This window comes from Hyperoodon ampullatus, assembly GCF_949752795.1.
Source record: "Hyperoodon ampullatus genome assembly, chromosome: 10".
Classification (NCBI taxonomy): Eukaryota; Metazoa; Chordata; class Mammalia; order Artiodactyla; family Ziphiidae; genus Hyperoodon; species Hyperoodon ampullatus.
Window position 1 is genome coordinate 92,121,368 of NC_136923.1, and position 20,266 is coordinate 92,141,633.

Here is a 20,266-nt window from a genome sequence, read left to right on the forward strand (position 1 = left end):
CACAGTTAAGCACTTCTTTTTGGCTGCATTGGGTTTTCGTTGCCGTGCGTGGGCTTTCTCTAGTTGCGGTGAGCGAGGGCCACTTCGTTGTGGTGCTCGGGCTTCTCATTGTGGTGGCTTCTTCTGTTGCAGAGCACAGGCTCTAGGTGCGTGGGCTTCAGTAGTTGCAGCACGTGAGCTCAGTAGTTGCGGGACGTGGACCCTAGAGCACGTGGGCTTCAGTAGTTGTGACACATGGGCTTAGCTGCTCCATGGCCTGTGGGATCTTCCTGGACCAGGGCTCAAACCTGTGTCCCCTGCATTGGCAGGCGGATTCTTAACCATTGCGCCACCAGGGAAGTCCCCCTCAATTTACTTTTAAACACACCTGTTGAGATTTTACTTCCACTTGTATTACTTTTTCATTTCCAAGTGGTCCTCTTTGTTCTGTGGATGTTTCCTTTTTTATATCCTTCTGCTTTTGTTTTAGAAGTGTTATGTATTGATCTCTTGAAGATACTAATGATGCAGGGTTCTTTTTCCCCCCTTAAAGCTTTTGCTTAGTCAGTTTTCTCCAACTTGCTTTTCTTTATTATTGTTTTGGTCTTAGTGTTTCTTATGAAGTACTTTCCTCGTGTGTTTGGTGCTTCCTGCCTCTCTACTTGTAGTGTTTGGGGGTTTTGTTTTAACTGTAGTAAGCATGTTTAATGTGGGATCTGTCTACTCTTTCAACAACTTAAGTGTGCAATGCAGTGTTGTTAACTCTGGGCACAGTGTTGTGGAGCAGAGTTCTAGAACGTACGCGTCTTGCACGACTGACACTTTATACCCTTTGAATGGTGGCTCCTCATTTCTTCCTACTCCCAAGCCCTCCTCTGCAGCCACCATTCTTTTAGCTTCTGTGAATTTGGTTATTTTAGATTCCTCATAGAAGTGAAGTCATGTAGTACTTGTTCTTCTGTGATTGGCTTATTTCACTTATGTCCTCCAGATGCGTGCATGTTTTCCCATATTGCAAGATTAATATTCCATTTTATGTATATATGTCATTTCCTTTATCTGCGCATCTGCCTATGGATATTTAGGTTGTTTCTACATCTTGGTCATTGTGAATAATGCTGCAACGAATGAGAGAGTCCAGCTATCTTTTTGAGAGCCTAGTTTCAAGTCTTTTGGGTAAATACCTAGAATGGGATTGCTAGATCATATGGTGGTTCTATCTTTAACTTTTTTAGGAACTTCCATACTGTTTTCCATGGTGGCTGCAGCGGTTTACATTTCTACCAACAGTTCACAAGGGCTCCCTTTTCTCCACGTCCTTGCCAACACTTGTTATTGCTTATCTTTTTGATAATAGCCATTCTAAGAGGTGTGAGCTGACCTCTCCTAGTGGTTTTGATTTGCATCCCCCGCCCCGATGATTAGTGAGGTTGAGCATCTGTTTATACTTACCCGTGTGTTGTCTCCGGAGAAATGTCTATTCAGGTTCTTTGCCCGTTTTTTTTTTTTTTTTTTTTGTGGTACGAGGACCTCTCACTGTTGTGGCCTCTCCCATTGCGGATGCGCAGGCTCAGCGGCCATGGCTCACGGGCCCAGCCTCTCCGCGGCATGTGGGATCCTCCCGGACCGGGGCACGAACCCGTGTCCCCTGCATCGGCAGGCAGACTCTCAACCACCGCGCCACCAGGGAAGACCCCTTTGCCCGTTTTTTAATTGGGTTATTTGAGGGGTTTTTTGGTTTGGTTTTGGTTTTGGTTTGTTGGTGGGGGGAGGTTTGCTCTTGAGTTGTAGGAGTTCGTATGTATTTTGGATATCAGCCCTTTATCAAATATATGGTTTGCAAATATTTTCTTCCATTCTACTTATAACTTTATGAGTGCAGGACACCTAAATACCACTCGATAATTCATTGTATGTGGTTAGGGCTTGCAGATCTTGAATATCGTTGTAGGTTTATCTAACTGGCTTGTCCTCTTGGGAAGAACTGGATGCTAGTACAGTATCTTTAGAGCTTTCCTTTCAGACTGCCAGACTCCCCAGAGAAGATTCCTCCAGTCTCCTTCCTGAAGGGTATATATACTCCTGATTGCCAGTGTTTTGGGAGCTGCGTCAGGGCGGAAGGCTGCAGCTCTCAATATTCATTGTATCAACCTACTCTGAATCCTTCTGTTTTCAATATGGTATTCTTGCCTTTATGTGTGATGTCCCCTGGTCCAGCGGCCTCTCCAGAGACTAAAGTTCTATTTTTCTGCTGGGTAGAGGGGATTTATTATCCTGTTTGGTGTTGGTGAGGGATGGCTAGGTACCTGCTTCTTAAACAGATCCTCTACCATTCTGCTGGGTTTTTTTTTCCCAGTCACACCTTCATTCTCACTTCCAGAAGTACCTGGAACCTAAACCTTTTGGGTATGTTTAGTATGAATGGAAAGCCTCTGTGCTTTCCCTTGCTGCTAGTTTAGTACTTGGCTCCAGTTAGCCTTCCAGCTTCAAAATTTTGTTGTGTTGTCTCCTCTCTCCATTTGTTGTAAAATTCCCTTTACTGTAATTTTAACATAATTTTGAAGAAGATAGAGGTAAGTATGTTTGTTGATTCCACGGTCTTAGCGAAAAGTCCACCCTGCCCTTTTTTCCTTGGTCATGGGTGAGTTAGGTCACTTGTTTGAGGGTGTCAGGTATATATTGTGTGAGTGGAGAAAATACTTAATTTTCTTTAAGTGACCATAAGAGCTTTAACCCTTTACAGGTTTTTGTATGTAAAGGTCAGAGTCATTACTAGAAGAACCATGATTTTTACCTTAATAAAGTTTTTCTGTTTCATCTATTGCAGGTTCTGTTTTCCAGTTTGGCAGCAGTGCTGCTACAAATTTCAACTTCACAAACAATAATCCATCAGGAGTGTTCACGTTCGGTGCAAATGCCAGCACACCTGCAGCCTCAGCCCAGCCCTCTGGCTCGGGGGGCTTTCAGTTTAGCCAGCCTCCAGCGGCGTTTACTGTGGGGTAAGAGAGCTTTTTGTTGAAATGGAGAATTTAACATAATGAGGGTGTGTGATTGTGTGTGTGTGTGTGTAGAATCACCAAGGTGCAGTATAGTTGAGGTGTCTGTCTGTCTGTCTGTCTGTCTCGGGTATGAGGTGTAGCAGAAAGTAGTGTCCCCCACCCCATCACCAGTCACATTTAGTGTTATGGTTGTGAACTTTCATCTGAGCATCATGTCACATTACAGAGTTTTTGTTTTTCACAGGTCAAATGGGAAAAACTCCTTCTCTTCTTCTGGAACTTCAGTTTCTGGTCGCAAGATAAAGACTGCTGTTAGACGCAGGAAATAAAGGTCTTGATGCTGTTGTAAACACTGTTTTAACAACAGCTGGTGCCCTACTTTCAGATTCTGGATTGTACTATGTGCTGGGTTATCTGACATCAGATCTTTAATTTTGGAATTTTCCTCCTTTTTTCTTTACAGAAGCCCCAACTTCACTTCTCCCACCCCCTTTTAAAAAAATAATAGCTAGACTGGTGACTGATTCTTCAGCAAAAATGTTTTATGATCCAGCAAATTATTCACTGGTTTGACATAGGCTGGCTGAACCCAGGAATCAAGCCCGCTCGAGAGAATGGCTTTGTATACAACCTCTTTGTCTGCATCACCATGTGCGTTGATATGCGTTTTATGGAACGCACTGAAATTGTAATTATATCTGAGGAATTCTGTATAGATTAGAGGATGTTGAAATGAATGATTTCTATGCTGAGTTTGTGCTGGTGTATGTGTGAAGTGAGTGAGTTGGGTGTATTGTGCACTAAAATTTTCTGATAGAGGAAAAGCCTGATTAAAGAATGGTCCATGCTAAGGACTTGTTAGATCTAGTTCGTTCTCCATTTAATAGTTATATGCTATTTCTATATTGGCATTCTTCTGACTATCACCTGTCTTGCCTTTTTCATTATTTTATTATAAAACTTGTGTAAATACAGTTTTGTTTCTGTACTTTTTTGGCATAACATAAATCTGTGAACTTGAAATTTTAATTTTGTGTTAGAAAGTTTTTTTTGTTGTTTAGTCTTGTCTCAGATTTTATTATGTAAATCCCATTATTCAAAGTTGCCTAAATCCATTTGGAAATCTTAAAAAAAAAAAAAAATTGGGGATTCTTAAAGTGAGTTTATTGGCTTTTCTGATCCAGTTTTTGTTTGGACCAAAAACCAGTATTGTACAAAGTATTAAGCATATATTTTTATATTTACTGAAATGGACTGTGGTGACTTTGGATAATAAGGAAAAGTTTAATATTAAAGCCATGTTTATTACAGTATAATTAACATGTTAAACCATGGGATAAATGCCATCAATAAAAAGTTATGAAATACGTTTTGTTCTAGTGTTAAATCCTAGTGAAGGTATGAGTGTTAGTGGAAGGGAACCTTTTTATGAAGGTTAACAATGGTCAGAAGAAAAATTCTGAAGAATACATTGAAGTGATTTGGACAACTCCTAAGTGAAGGGGAAGTGTCTGAAGGTAACCCTGCTTTGTGTCTGGTGCTAGGAATTGCACCTACTTTGCATATAAATTGACATACCTTTTTAAAAGTTGAAAATAAACACACGCAGCCATTTCTGTTTGTATCTTCCTTGATAGGTGACTAGACAATGTTTTATTGATAGAGTTCTTGGAGATGGATGCCCAAAATAGCCCACAAAAACTTCAGTGGTCATTTTGTGGAATTTCTTTTGGATTATTTTATCGATTTTTTTTAAACTAGATTTCTTTCTTATGGTCCATAAAAGTGCTCTTGGGACAGAGTTTGATAATTGTGTTCTTCAGTTTGTACATATGATTATTCTGTGGTGACTTTTATTTTGCTGAACTTGTGGTTAAATTCAGTACTTTAAAATGTTTAAGAGCTTTTCTGTGTTTCCAGTGACATGGTTTCTCTTACTGAAAATGTCTTAGGCCATCATCAAATGCTGGTTTCGGAGTAGGAATTTTGTATTTATAATTCTCACCTTATTAAATAATATACATTTGACATGAACCTCTTTGGGGGCAGATGATGGTGAATGCTAAAAGAAGTAAACTGGAAACCTGTGGGGTGTTGATGCTGAGAAGTTAATGCCTAACTAAACTGCATGTTCCTTCACTCTTAGCCATTCTTTAGGTCGATATGGATGGGAATATTAGGCTTTCTATTCTGGGAAAGATTTTTCATTAAAAATGTGCTGGAAATATTTCATTTTATTTAGCGCTTTTTTTTTTAAAGCAAGTAACTGAAAACCAAACTTAGGGTGGCTTATCTTATAAATGAAATCTCCTGGCCCCCAGAACTGAGATCTCTAGGGCTAGAGTATTTGGGACTTAGGTAGGACTTGTCTTTTCATCTCAACTGCTTTAACTCTCAGGCTGCACACGGCAGCTATAGAAAACATTCGTGGTAGCAACTCCAGCCTCAAATCAGTCCCTTCTTAAGCCCAGCAGAGGTATCTCTTCGTCAGACTGGTGCAGGCTGTAGACCCACTCCCTGTGGCTGTAATAGCAGCCTTGGGTTCCGTGCTCTATACACAAATGAAAGAAGTCAAGCACTGTTTGTGGAAGAAGGGGAGATGTTATGGAAAGAAAACAATAAAAGCCCACTTCTCGTGCTGGATCAATGAGGAATTGTTTTTAACTGAAAATAATCTCTGAAGGTAAGAAAGGCATATGCAGAAAGATGGAATAATCAGGTATGTTTATATAATTTGATTTACAACAGGGTCCGTTGTTCTCACTGAATGTACATCAACATGCTTGGTGAGGTGGGCCAAATGTATATCCTGGGACGTGCTCACCAGATTGATGCATCACCGGGGCCAGGTAGGGCCCAAAATCGTTATGTGAGCACCTGGAAGACTTCTGATGCATGAGGTCCAGGCATGCCACTCTCAAGTGGTAGGTTGGCTTTTTAGTAATTTACAGTTTGGGGCATTAAGAAGTACAATTCAGACAACTGAAATAAGTCTTTAGCTATTTGTTACAAATTTCTCTTGGAATTATTCATGGAATTAGGGTTTTATTACTTGAAATAAATGGACTAATTTTAGCAATTTGTAACTGGCCATAAACTTCCTGGTTTAGCCTGGGGAAGAACTTACGTTTTTCTTTAATTGTATCAGTATGTCATGTGCTGGGCCTGTTTGGAAACTGACAAATTTGGTACAGTAACATTGAGAAAAATGGGTGTGTTGGGTCTAGCTACACACACCAGCTACATATACCATGTCAGAGCTTTCATTTCCTTGTAATATAGGGCAACTTTTATAAGCTTACCTCAGACATCCGCTGTGGTTTCCAGAATGTGTAGTAGTTCATGGCTGAGGTCCTAACAGCACATTGTCTACAGGATTCAGACCACGCCACAGTTTAACTACATTTACGTTTATCCTTTATTATCTTTGTGTTTCTCGAGGAACCTGTTGTGTGTCCTTCCTTGTTTTGTTTGTAAAGGGCTGAATAGGGAATGCTTACAAGACCAGACTAGGATCAAATTGCCCAGCTCAGTCTTCTACTAGCTACGAGACTGACTTCTGGTTCCTCATGTGTAACGTGGGTCCTTAGCATCTTGCACTGCGGTTGGAATGGTTAACAACTTTAAGGAACGGACAGGATTAGTTTAACATTAAAAGCTTAGTCATCTACAGCTAACTTCTGAGTGACTTGCTAAAAGAATATATCTCAAAGTGGATGATTTTTTTTTGATAGACCTCTATTTCTGAAAGCATTCATCTCCTGAAGGCAGAGAATGCTAGAGCAGCTGTATTTGGAAGCAAGAGATTCTGGAGCAAACCTCAAAGAAACAGGCAAAACACAAAAGCATTGGCGACCAGGTATTTATTGAGACAAAGAATACAAATTGGTGGCAAATTATTAAAAATAGAATGTTGAATTTTCATTTATAGGCAGGCCATCAGATACTGTTTGTGGATCAAGCCATACTCTAATGAACTGCAAAGAAATACGCACACAGCTTGAGATGAGGAACTTGACCCAGGGAAGCACGTATTGCAAAGATTTTGGCCTTTGGTATGGGCTGGGGGTGGGGGTGGGAAATGGCAAGTAACTGAAGTATTTGCCTGATTTTAGGAATACTGCTATTATTTGGGAATATTCTTTAAAAGGAACAACAGCCTGTTTTCACAGGGATAAGTATAGAATAAAAAAAGTTAATACATTCCCATCAAAAAGCCCTTTTATTCCCAAGTAGTTTTTCAACTCCTGTCTTCCTTTTGCTGGAAATATTTATGCCTAAGTGAAACGCCCAAACAAGTCACTTAAGGGAAAAAATCCTTCTTTTAGAGTTAGAACAATTTTTACTGTCATTTGAAACATTAAAGACTTTTATAAACTTAAGACAAAGCCCTCAAATAATAATGTTTTTTCAATCCTAAATATTTGGGAGAAACTAGGTGACTGTTTAGGGAGAAAGAAGTAACTTCTGAAGCAGTGCCACACAGGTGCTGGCTTCCTCTCTAGCCACAGACTCCCTAAAAGCACAGCTTGCTTGCCGCCGCTCCCACTCACCTAGCTCAGCCCAGCGTGCATTTAGTATGTCAGACTTTTCTCAAGGTGCAGGAGCCACTCAGGCTGCACATTTCATAACAGAGTTTCTAGGTGCCTAAATTAACCGCATGACCTGTGGTTTTATATACAGTATGTTCACTGAAATAGTATTCTCAGCATGACTCCTAATTTCTGTTCCCTTATTATTGTAAAAGTGATGAAGAATATTAATACTATGAAGACAACTTTCTTTTTGCCTTTTTAGGCTGTAGAGCTTCAGTATGAGAATTCTGTCTTGACACAGAAAATTCAGCATTTCTGTAAATGAAATATAATAAAGTATACTGAAAATAGGGAGGCCCCAGCCCCAAGAGAAAAACACGTGGCTCCCTCTTCCCCATTTTGTCATTTTTTCCCCCCAACTTGGGAATCAAAAATCTCCCTAAGTGCTGAATTCATAAACAGACTTGGATTTTGTTGTAAAGGCAAAGTAACACTTTATACTTGATAGGGCTACATAGTGTAACTTGAATCCTGAGAAATGCATCTACATAGATATTGAAGTATAAAACAAACTGGACTATGTATTTCCTTTTGTTTTACTGTATAAAAATAGCCTAAGTGGTGAACCATCGAGGAAATTACACATTAAAGGTGTATTCCAGAGCTACATGTCGGAAGGGTACATTTCAACTCCAATTCCCAATCGGGCAAAGGGGGTGTATACACTGATCCTAATGTATACACTACTAATTGGTAAGTTTATGTAATATTTCCTAATAACTTCTCCTCTAATTTAAGAAGTTAGTGGATGGTTTTGGTTTGTTTACTGTGAAGGGCCATAACACTTTCTCTTCCCAGAAACAGGTGAACGATCTGTTTAGTATTTTGACACATTTAACTAATAGGCTTTCTGTGATGGATTTACTATAAAGTTATTTTGAAAAACATTGTTTATGAAAACCATAAACCATGGCTCATGGTTTTCATGAAATTATAAACCATGGTTCATGGTTTATGAAATTTTACAATAAGAAAAGGCATTAAGGACACTGTTAAGGTTTCTATAAACAAATTGAAAATATTCACGTTTTAAATGTCAAAAAAAAAAAAAACCACTTTAAAAACTGATATAGTAATAGCAAATGTATTTGCTGTTAAGACCAAAATAAAGCCTAGATTGATCCTGTAAGCACCCTAGTTATGAACTGTTCAACACAGTTTAGTGTTTTGGGGGAAAATAACAGATGCAGAAAATGCCTAAGAAACAGAACTTTTAGTTCAGATATACCTCAGCACAGCTAACTGGGCCATCTAACAAAAGCACATACACACACTTAAAACTCTACAACTGTGCAATCGAAGAATAAATTAAAATGGCAATACACAAAGTGTTACTTAACATTTCCCTCAAAAACATCATCCCTGGCAGGCCCCAAATGAGCTGTTGGCCCACAGAACCAAAGAACTTGGAATAATGTCTGGAAATGCTACTCTTCCTTGTTACAGAGAACAGTGCCTAACGGGAAAACTGGTAAGTATTTCACAGGCTACTAGTATTTAATCATGAAATGCTAAGATTATTTAATTCCTTGATGCTTCAAAAGTTATGGAACAATATAATATAATAAAAGGAAACTAGTATGTGAATATCCTGTATATAAAGAGAAGTTATATTCAGAACACTGAAAAGCACTAATACTTTCTTCATGCTGTGCACATACTGGGAATATTGTTTTACAGTAAATATGCAACAATTTGATAGGACTGCTTTCCCCCACATATTTATGGTTTGATTTAGGGCACTGAAGACACTTGCACATGAGTTTCAATTTAAATTTACAGTGAAAACTTACCCCTCCCCCCAACCCCATTAAAAGCAATCACTAACTTACCTTTTTCTTTAAAAAAAAAAAAAATCAAGGATAAGACAGCAATATGACTTAATACTTTTTCATCATCATGCAAAATCTGCCCACAAATACATGTTTAGGCATTAAGAATAGTTATAAAGTTACATCATTCCTGCAGTAAACTGCAGTACAGATTTTAAAATTTCAAGTCAGGGAACTGCTAGGCCGGCCTCACTTTCCCCTCTCTCTTGCAGCTAACTCACCAGCTCCTGGGATGGGCGCTAAGTGGCTCATCAAATGTGTGTCCCCACTCCCTCCCCCTAAAAAGCAAAGACAAAAGTTTCCTCAAGAAGTGTTAACTAAAAGATGAGTGTGTTCACAAAACACAACTGGACATTTTCCATCATTTTGGGATAAACCAAAATAAGTTTTTAAAGTTTCATTTGGAGATTTCAAAGCTGAAAATGCTTTCAGCAAGTTCTAATACCTTAGACCTTAAGTATATACTGTCCGTTGTTGATTATGACACCACTTGCCTTCGGCTCAATCTAAAAATTTTAACACTTGAACTTACTTAACAGGTTTTTCTTCTGGAAAAGTTCTTTCTTTGACATTCAAGTAAAATCAATACTTTCAGCATAGTCACCTGCATCGCACTGGAGCGACTGCTTTAATTTCTAAATCATCAGTTAATGTAACCCAGGGATACTGATGGCCTTGATATATAATTTAGTCTTGTCATTATTCCAGAGAGTATGGAATTCAGGGCTTTTTGGGGCATCATCTGACCCCATTTCTTTTTACCACAATGGTTCCTGCTACAATGTCATAGGCTGTTCGATTATGCTGAAAAAACAGCAGTGTGATGAAAGCAGGGAAAAAAGAAGCAATAGAAAAATTCTTGATCAAAGCTCGTACAGTGGACCTAAAAAATTAAAGCAAAAAAAAAAACCAAAAAACAGATTAAGTCGTATACCAACTACATATAGATTAATTGTATTCTATCAAGTTCAAGATGTATTTAAAACATATTCAAAGTATAATTAACAGTTTTAACCTTTGCCACTTGAAAGTAATTCAGTTATCAAAGTATGATCAAACCACCTGGGCTAGTTCTAAAGCCTTCATAACATAAAAGTTAGACTTTAGAACTTACACATGAAAAGCAATGGTATGTCTTAGAATGTGAGCTAAAAGTTTACAGTATTTTCTAGTATTTTGACAGAAGACTAGAAATAACTATTCCCTTTACTTACCCTTTCTATAGTCACTCACTACTTTTAGTACCTCTATACTTTTAGTGTGTTTTCACTATCTTCTAAACTGAGTACACTTACGCAGTCCCATTTTCTACCTTCTATGAAGAGCACCAGCATTTCAAATTACTGTATTTGTTTATCAGATCTTTCTTTGTGGGCTTCTGTGATTAAGGAAAGCTTTCAACAGTAGCTCAGAATGGAGAATTGTCCTACTAACATTAGATTTCTGCCTTTCAGTGCACTGAACGGTTATAGGATAACACAGCAGCTGAGTGTGGGCTCTGAATCCAGACTGCTTGGTTTCAGATACATTTTCTACCAACTACTAGTTGTATTACACATCTGTAATAAGAGGGTAATAGTACCTATAGTACCTAACTTAAATTAGTTAATACATATGCAATGTTTTTAAAACAGTGGCTGGTTTATGAGGTGCTCAATAAATATTAGCCATTATTGACTCATTAAAAGTAATAGCCAGGGTTATTAAAATCACAAAAATGTAAGGAAATTTTGAAGATGTGAGCAAATTCAAGGCTTTTTCTAGAGTCTCTTGTTTAAACAACCCAACTCTGAATCATCCTGGCAGCAATTCCAGCCAGTATCCTGTTTTGCTCAACTGATTACCACCTACTCACCTCCACAACTTCCATTATCACTATCTGTACCTTCCCCCAGAGCCAGATGCCAACAGCTAGCCATGAGTACTGGAAGTATTACAAGCTCTATCACTTAGGAGCAGGATGCACGCATGTATAGCTGTCAAAATTCTTATTGCCTATTCAAGATGGGATAATGACAGGTATTACCAAATGGAAGCTTCAAGGCAGAGCAGTAACTAAACTCCAATATCCACAGATCTAGAGAATAATAAAGGTAGGCCTGGAGCACTGACAGAGAGAGCAGCCACGCCCAAATCCTCCTCTCATTATTGTGACCTACAGTTCATAAAATGCTTACCTTTGAAGATGTATACTGAAGAGGAGTCTATAATCATTGAAAACATTCAAACTTTGTTTTAAACTTAATAAATTAAGCCTATTATATGCCATGAAGAACCAACATCCTAAAAATACTTCTATCAAATGATATAACTTATGAAAATAATTTTTAAGTACAGTAATCAATACAATTCATAAGTACATAATACATTAGGCTAAAAAAAAGAACTTACGTTGTAATGCTAACATTTGAGGAAGGAATCACTAAAACCCGACTTGGCGCAATAAGCACCGACGTATCGCATGTCACAACTCGAAGCCCTAGCAGGAACTTCCCTGGGGTGGCTCCACCTGCTCCCCAAATGCAAATTATCTAAGGAAAGAAGGATAATTTTATAATAATTTACTGGCTCAACTATACCAATTTTAAAGGTAAATTTTCCTGCCATATGATTCATGTTTAAAATTTTTCAAGTTGGAAGAATTTCATAGAATACTTAAGGGTTAACCTTTTAATGCATTTCTGCAGGTCTCTTAACATCTTCAATACCACAAGATATCTACTGTAATATTTCTCTATGACCCATTATATTTTTTAGCAAGTTGCTTCTATGGAAAGACGCATTTCAAGTTCCACAACCAACTTAAAATATATTTTTGGACAACAAGACTGATATGTATTACAAAGAAACTGAAAAATGTCTCCATTCCAAAAGTTTTAACTTGGAAAGTATTATGTTAAAGGTAATTTAGAAAAAAATAAAGACATTTGACAAATACATGATTAAAAACAAAAATCTCCACTACTTTTTTGTCTTGGGCTGATAATCTAAAATTAGATTGTTAAATATTAATATTTGCTGAAGTCAGTAGCTTACCTCATAGAAACAAACTAATAATCTGTATATAAGCGCCACAACCATCATTTTCTGCAAGTCTTCCATTGATGTGTCTTCATCTATTTCTTCTATTATATAATGCATAGCAAACTTAGAGATATCCCTACAAAAAACAGTTTTCAGTTACAAAGAATTAGTTACCAGAGCAGTTGCATTGATTTTTTTTTTCATTAGTGTAAATCAAAAACTTTAATTGAAATTCTAAACTAATCTTTAGGTTTCCAACTGTCTAGTTTCACAAAATATTCATTAGCTTATTCAACAAATAAGCAGCACTACCCTGAGCAGGCGCTGTACTAGCCCCGGGGATAAAATGGCAAGTGAATTCAACATGGTCTCTGCTTTCACAGAGCTGCTAACCCAGCAGGTAAAGCAGAATAAATAATAATGAAGTGGGAAAAGGGCTATAATAGAGAACCATTGGGTACTTGGAGACACGTACCAGGCACACTTAACTTAGTGGAGGCTTCCCAAAAATGACATTTAAGGTGAGATCTGAAGGATGAGAGAAGTTGGCCAGACTAAGAAGGGAGAAATTTCAGAGAGAGGGACTAACAAGAGAGAGAGCCTTTAAGCAAGAGTATGATGGAAGCTGTAGGCAGTTCAATGTGGCTCAAATAACTAAGTGTGAGAGGTGAGTGATTAAGAAATAAGGGTATCTGTTAAAATATATGAGGACATTAATAAGACTTACCCTGATGTCAATGAGAAACTATTGAAGGATTTTAAGGCAGGGGAGTGGCAGAATCAGAATTTATGATCTCTTTGGTTTTCTATCAGAGACTGAATTGAGATAAAACAGGAGACAGTAAACTGAGATACCAGTTAGAAGACTTGTGTTATAATCCAAGCAGATGATGGCAGTGACTGGACTAGGGAGAAGCAATGATGAAAAATGAAAAATGAAAAATTCTGACAGTGAAAAGGAAATGGTATGGGCTGAAGGTTATTCAAGAGACTGAACAGAGTTAGCTGGTACTTGATTGGATGTGTAGGGCGTAAGGGAGGGAGGGACAGGGAAGAATTATAGTTAACATTCAGGCTCCTGGCAGGGGCCCTGAAATTTAATTACCAGGGTCTGAACTTGACTGTCACTTACCGCCTTTGTAAATTCTGGGCTTAACTTTTTGTAAGCCCAAATTTCAATCTCTATAAAATGGAGATATTAACCTCTAATTTACAGTGGTGGCAAGATTAAGAATCCATACAAAGCCTAGCACACGGAAAGTGCTTAGCACGTGATAACTGCTATTATGATTGTTAATCTGAAAGGAAGATTATTCACATAAATAGCTCACTTTGCAGTTCACTTGGAACTTGCCTGACAATATACGCAACCCCATTTGGAAATGCCATCTAGCTGATTATTAATAGTTCATCTACCAAAACCTCTTTATGCCTTTGTGTTTAGATACTCCACTCTGAAAACGATTGTAAGAGAAAAATTTGCAACTGGCCTAAGAAAATAGTGAATAAAAAATCAAACCAGGGTTGGAGGTTCCTTTCACCTACTTTTGATAAGTGAAATTCCCCACATCTTGCAGAATTAAGTGTTTTTCTCCTTTTGTAGTTATTTCTTAAAACCAACAAGAAAGCAAATCCAACAAAGCTCCTATAAAGAAATCATGTACACTGCCACACAGATTATCCATATAGTCACTTGCAGGCATGAAAAAAAAATTAAAGCAAGATCTCTAGACAGTGGACATTAAAACCCTTCTGCAAATGGCCTTAACTTACTTTATTCCGCTGAGGTGCATAATGCTTAAGACAATGGTTGCTTTTATAAAGAAGAGAATAAAGAAGTCCACCATCTCTGCCATGAATCTGTGGGCCAAGGATGGAATAACATACTCTCTACCTGTAAATTAAAAAAAAAAAAAAAGAAAAAAGTTAGGAAAACTAATCGTTGTACATAGGCCTTGGAACCCAAGCTAGGTAATGAATGTAAAGTCAAGGTACAACTTGCTGATAAAAAAAATTTTATAACTGCAACAATTATTGGTATTGACTTCAATAGGCATGTTAATAAAACAGCAACGCTACTTCACTATTTACTGAGCAGTTTAAAGCTTGTTTTCACCCCCTTAATGTTTAGAAATGATTTCACAGGTAAATTTCATTATTTCAAGTACTCAATACATTTCACTAGGGATTCAAATGAGACTCCAGGTGATTACAAGCCTATGACACAAAATTAAACTTTTTAAGCAAAATATCAAGTGTAGACGGTACGAAGTAAATCCCTGTGCCCCTCATCTTACCCCTTATTTAGTTTGTCTTGCTTTTTTCTATGTAACAAATCCAGGGATTATCAAGCTGCCATCCTAAATTTTGAATCAAATTCAGGCAACTAGGTCTTGTCCCATATTATCTGTGGCTGGATAAAGTAAACAAAAAGTCTAAATAATACACTAAAAAGTGTAAGTGATTCAGAATATTCTAATTCCCATACAGAAGTAAATATACAACACACAAGATGAAGCCAAGGCCCAAAGGTTCATAATTCCATTTGCATTAATGAAAATCTTTAATATCCGTCAGTTCCACTGTCCCTAATTCATAAAACAGTTATCATATTAACTATAGATAATATAGTTAATACATCCATGTCTGGATTCTTTCCAGCATCATCAGTCAAAACTTCCCCTACCCCCAAGCCGGGTTTGCCGTCTGAGAGTGAATTAAGCTTCGGATCTCACTCCACACCGTGGAGACGAAGGCTAAGAGGACGCTTTGAGGAGCAAAGGCTTCTGTGCACGTGGAAACCACCAGACCGGGGAGCCAGGGAACCGATTCGGAGCGCTAGGTCTAAGGGGAGGCGCACGCGGGGCCGCGCTGTACACCCTGCGAGCTGACAGACGCGCAGAAGCCACGGCGAGCGCGGCAGCGGTGACACCGGAGAGGGGCCCGCCGGCCCCGCCCCCAGGTCGCTCCCCGAAGAGCCTCTCACCTGCCTGCCGCCCGGTCTCGCTCGGGGCTCGCGAGGCGGCGACGGGTCCTACCCTCGTCGCGGGGGCTGCCCGGGCCGGCGGCTGCACGTGAGGCGCGCGGGCTCCCGGGCCGGCGACCGGAGCCGAGGCGGTGAGGCCGGCGGAGGCCGGCGGCTCGGGCCCGGCGGCCGCGGCGCTCAAGAAGTAGAAGGGGTTGTAATAGCCCAGCTGCAGGGGCGGCGGCCCGGCGGCCGGGGCAGCAGTGGCGCCGGCGCCCGCGAGGTAGCTAGGCGCGGGCGGCTGCGGGCTGCAGTAGGCGGGGAAGGCGGCCAGGCCGCTGTGCCAGGTGAGGTAGCCGCAGTAGGACTGCCACAGCCACTCGTGCACCTGCCGGGAGTACTCGCGGGCGCTCAGCCGCGCCGGCTTCTCCCGCGACGTCGCCGCCTCGGGCGCCTCGCAGCCTGCCGGCGCCTGCAGGCCCGCGCCGGGGCCGGAGCCCGAGCCGGAGCCCGCCTCCCTGCCATTCTCGGGCTCGCACGGCGGCTCCGACTCCTCGGCGACGGCCGCGGGGGGAGCGAGGCCCGGGGCTGGGGGCCGGCCCGGAGCCTGGGGTTCGGCCTGCGGCCCGTCCCGGGGCCGTGGGGAGGCGGCGGGAAGGCCTCTTCGGGAAGGAACGGGCTCGTGGTCCCCTCCGCCGTCGTCCTGCCCGGGAGGGCGGCCTCGGGCTTTCTCCGGCCCCTCCGCCATCATTCGCCTCAGCAGCACACTCGGCGGCCCTGTCACTGCGCCGTCTCACTCTCCCACTGGCCCCTCCCCAACGGCCCGGTAGCCACCGCTGTAGCCGCAGGCGTCAACAATTCGCCACCGGAAGCGGAAACCCACCCCCTCGTCGGCGTCGCCGGCGCGGGGCGGAGCAAGGAGGCGGGGCAAGGAGGCGGGGCGTGAGAGTGGGCCTTGGTGCTCAGAGCCTTGGGAGGCAGGACTCTTCCTCGGCCGGGGGTCGTGGGCTTATCATCGCTTGAGGGGCCCAGACTATCATCACCCGTCCCCCAGACACACACCTCTTGTGGTTTTAATGAAGTTGGAGGCCCGAGGCTTCTCCAGATAATCTCACGGGATGTGGACTCAGGCTGCTCCGGGAGAAATAGCTGATGGAGGAAGAGGATTTCAGAGAGAAGTCCCAGGGCTCGGCGCCGCCTTTTCTGTTTGGGGCCGTGACAGTTTTGGTCTCTAGGCACAGGGCTTGTTACTTGTTTCCGCCTGCGTTCATTCCAGTTAACTGGTCCTGTACTCAAGGTGATATAAGGCATATCCCCTTAGAGGATAAGAAATTAATAGCCAAACCACACTGGGATCTATCAAGAGAGTATGGCTCAGCGGCAGACATCTTGATTGTAAGAGAAAAGAGGAGTTATGTTGATTTAAGAGCTAGACTCTGTCCTTATCCTGGAGCTGACCTGTGTCCATAATATCTTACTCTCCACTGCTGCAGACACAAACCTACTTCAGCAAAACTGTGCCTTTCCTCAGACCCGTTGTCTCAACCTTTGGTGCCTGCCTTTTATTTTCTGTTAAGGCAAGGCCCCCCGTTCATATCCCAGGGCTTTGGAGCCTCCTCTGAGTATCGAAGCCCAGGGACGATTTCCCCTTCCTCTGAACTATATATGGCACCTTACATAAGTATAGTTTAATACACCTTCCTATGTCCTTAAGTTGGTTAAGTGATAGGAATATATCTTTGTATCCCCAGACCCATATAGGAGATCTACAGGGGCCAGGTATTGTGGGTTATACTTGTTAACAATGATTCCCATAATCACTCTTGACTTTGCTCTGGGAGATGAAAGTAAAAGGCTTAACTTTTGCCCTGAAGGAGCTAATGATTTGGTTAAAGGGAAAGACTTTCATGAAACACTCGAAGGCCTATTTAAGACAATACCAATATGAGTCCAAAATAAGGGAAAGATAATGGTGGCCTATTGCTAGAAAGGTTACCCTTACAGATGTGATTTTACAAATCAACTCTGGGACTTCCCTGGTGGCGCAGCAGTTAAGAGTTTGCCTGTCAATGCAGGGGACATGGGTTGGATCCCTGGTCCGGGAAGATCCCGTATGCCGCGGAGCAATGAAGCCCACGAGCTGAAACTGCTGAGCCCACGTGCTGCAACTACTGAACCCGGCACTTCTAGAGGCACAACACAACACAAGAGGCACTTCCACAACAAGAGAAGCCACCGCAATGAGAAGCTGGCGCACCGCAATGAAGAGTAGCCCCTGCTCACCGCAACTAGAGAAAGCCCGCACGCAGCAACGAACACCCAACACAGCCAAAAATTAAAAAAATCAGCTGTGAAAAAGTTGTAACATTTAAACATGCATTCCAAGTTTGGGTAGGGGAGGAAGGAGAAGCAGGAACAAATAAATGAAGACAGCATGGAATGAGTGTAAAATATTGTGGTTATTGGAGACACTGGTCTTTGTTTTCATACCACTGATTAGGTAGCACCTGGCATAGTGCCACTCACATAGCAGACATTTATATTAATCAGTACTCTTTGCTGCAGTTATCAGAAATCCAATTGTAACTGATTTAAGAGAGAAAAAGTAAATGAATTTATTGACTTGCATGGAAAGTTCAGGAGTAGTTTAGGTTTCAAGGATATCTAGTTACAGATAATCATAACAGCTTCAGGAATCACCTGTTTTTCTCTTTCTTTGACTTTGCTTTTGAGAAAGTAAGAGTGTTTCTGTTTCGGTGATAAACCTAATTCTAACTGGCTTAAGCAAAAATAAAATTATTGCCTTTTGTAATCAACAAATTCAGAGGTTCTACATAATATAAGAAGGTTCAACAGTACATCTAATAGGCATTCCAAAAGAGAGAAAAAGAAATAATGGCCAATAATTTTCTAGAATTGAAGGAAGATGACTCTTTACATTGAAGAAGCACATCAAGTTTTAGGAAAATAACATAAACATATAACACATATATGATGAATATAAGCAAAGAGAAAAATAATGATCTTAAATAGCAGCAGTTAAAACATAACCTAAATAGAAAGAAATGACATTTAGACTGGAAGCCATATTGTCAAAAGTGAAAATATGCCAAAGATAGTGGAACATATATAGTACAGAGTATGTAACTATATATATATAGTTATATATATATATATGTAACCTGGACAACCTAGTAAATCATCACTCAAGAATGAGGATGTGATGTAATGCACCACTGCTAATCCAAACAACACCCTGATCAACCCTAGTCCCTTCCCATCATACTCAGCCAAGGACTGAAGTCTCAGGGATAGAAAAAGGGAAGTATTCATGAGTCAAAAATATAAATGGATTCTGGAAAGAGGGCAGTACATGAATCTTGAATCTCCATGAATCACCACATCAAAACAGACTGTATAGTGAAAACAAAAATGCATGGGGCAACATTTACAACTAAACTAGGTAACAGATAACTCCACAAACCCCAAAATACAAGTGTGGGATCAAACCACAAATGCAAAATTGCATAGTGTTAATGCCGGAAAAAATCAGATATAAACTGTGAAGATATTAAGAAAATTATATAAGACATGAAAGAAAAATCAGAATAGGGACTTCCCTGTGGTCCAGTGGTTAAGACTCCATGCTCCCAATGCAGGGTGCACGGGTTCCATCCCTGGTCAGGGAACTAAGGTCCTGCATGATGCGGCCAAAAAAAAAAAAAAAAATCAAAATTAAAAAAACCCCAGAAATAAAGCAACAACTTGGTAAAGAATTAGAAGAGAAAAAGTGGTTTCAGAAAATACTGAACTAGAAGGAACACAGGAGTAAATACAGATGGTGCCCAAGAGAACTAGAATTTGAAAATGAGATTTTAAATAAATATAGAAACAGAAATGATTTTAGAGAAAAGATAAATATTGAAGATAGGTAAAGAAGATCCAGTGTATGGATTAAGAGTTCTTGATAAAGAAAACCAAAGCTAGCTAACAGAATATGATGCATAATTCAAGAGAACTTTTCCTTAAGTAAAATACATATATTCTATTTATATATATTCATATATACATTTATATATATATTTGAAACCTCACACTGAAAGAGTATACTGTGCGCCGGAAAGCACTGAGCATGAACAAGATGTATTCTAGTCAGCAAAATTACTAGACTTTACATTTTGAAAAATGGTCATTTAGGCCAAAAAAAATTTATGAGAGAAAATTGGATTACCATAAGACTTCGACATTAACACTTTATGTGAGGAGAAAATGGTGAAACATCTAAAATATTCAAAGAAAGAAAATGAGAACCAAGTACCCTGTATCCAGCAAAACTGACTTTAAAGTATAAAAGCCTATTGGTTATCAAAATGAAAGAACTCAGAATGTTACTTGAGTCCTTTCCGAGGGGTGAAGCTCGGCAACCAAAATTACTGACAGTGACAGAAAGACAGTTAGTGAAACTTTCAATATTACTTGTAGAACCAAGACTAAATGAGGCTTTGTTTCAGTCAGGGTCCAGTCAAGAGATAGAAACTTCACAATAATTTGAACAGAGGACATTCACTATGAAGAATATTAATGGAATTGGAATAAAGGGAGGCTGACTAGCAAAAGGCAAAGAGAATTCTTACCATATAGGAACAGTAGATACAGGGAACAGCCACCACTCCTGAACTGAAATAGAATGGCGAAGAAACACCCTTAGAATGGCCAAGAAGCACCCTTGCCCCCATGCCCCATCCACCTCCTTGTTGGAGAGGGCATGACTGTGGCTCCCTACTGTGGCCTCAGTGCGCCCCTTTAGAAATCCTCTCTGGAGTTCTTGGAGAACTAGCCACAGCAAGGTGCCTTTATCAGAATTCACCGCAG

At 40.4% G+C, this 20,266-nt stretch overlaps 2 protein-coding genes and 1 long non-coding RNA gene across 5 annotated transcripts in view; 2 read left to right on the forward strand and 1 right to left on the reverse strand.

The window, feature by feature from the left end:
- Nucleotides 1–3,307, forward strand: part of NUP153 (nucleoporin 153) — a gene marked incomplete at both ends in the record, with an annotated part of 79,327 nt that extends 76,020 nt beyond the window's left edge. For all 3 annotated transcript variants that reach the window (XM_079713367.1, XM_079713368.1, XM_079713369.1), the window contains 2 exons: nucleotides 2,807–2,978; nucleotides 3,223–3,307. In XM_079713367.1, the coding sequence (XP_079569493.1) occupies nucleotides 2,807–2,978; nucleotides 3,223–3,307 (257 nt within the window). The remainder of the gene's footprint in view (nucleotides 1–2,806; nucleotides 2,979–3,222) is intronic.
- Nucleotides 3,308–6,763: 3,456 nt separating this feature from the next.
- Nucleotides 6,764–12,304, forward strand: LOC307059240. The gene is made up of 4 exons (XR_013811114.1): nucleotides 6,764–6,837; nucleotides 8,127–8,266; nucleotides 8,943–9,044; nucleotides 12,163–12,304. It is a non-coding gene; the product is annotated as an uncharacterized lncRNA (long non-coding RNA).
- On the reverse strand, nucleotides 10,058–16,142 carry FAM8A1 (family with sequence similarity 8 member A1; the record flags this gene model as incomplete). The annotated part of the gene is made up of 5 exons (XM_079713056.1): nucleotides 10,058–10,288; nucleotides 11,797–11,936; nucleotides 12,442–12,565; nucleotides 14,203–14,323; nucleotides 15,416–16,142. The coding sequence occupies 5 exons, from the start codon at nucleotides 16,140–16,142 to the stop codon at nucleotides 10,144–10,146; spliced, it is 1,257 nt and encodes a 418-aa protein (XP_079569182.1). The 3' UTR covers nucleotides 10,058–10,143.
- Nucleotides 16,143–20,266: the final 4,124 nt, after the last annotated feature.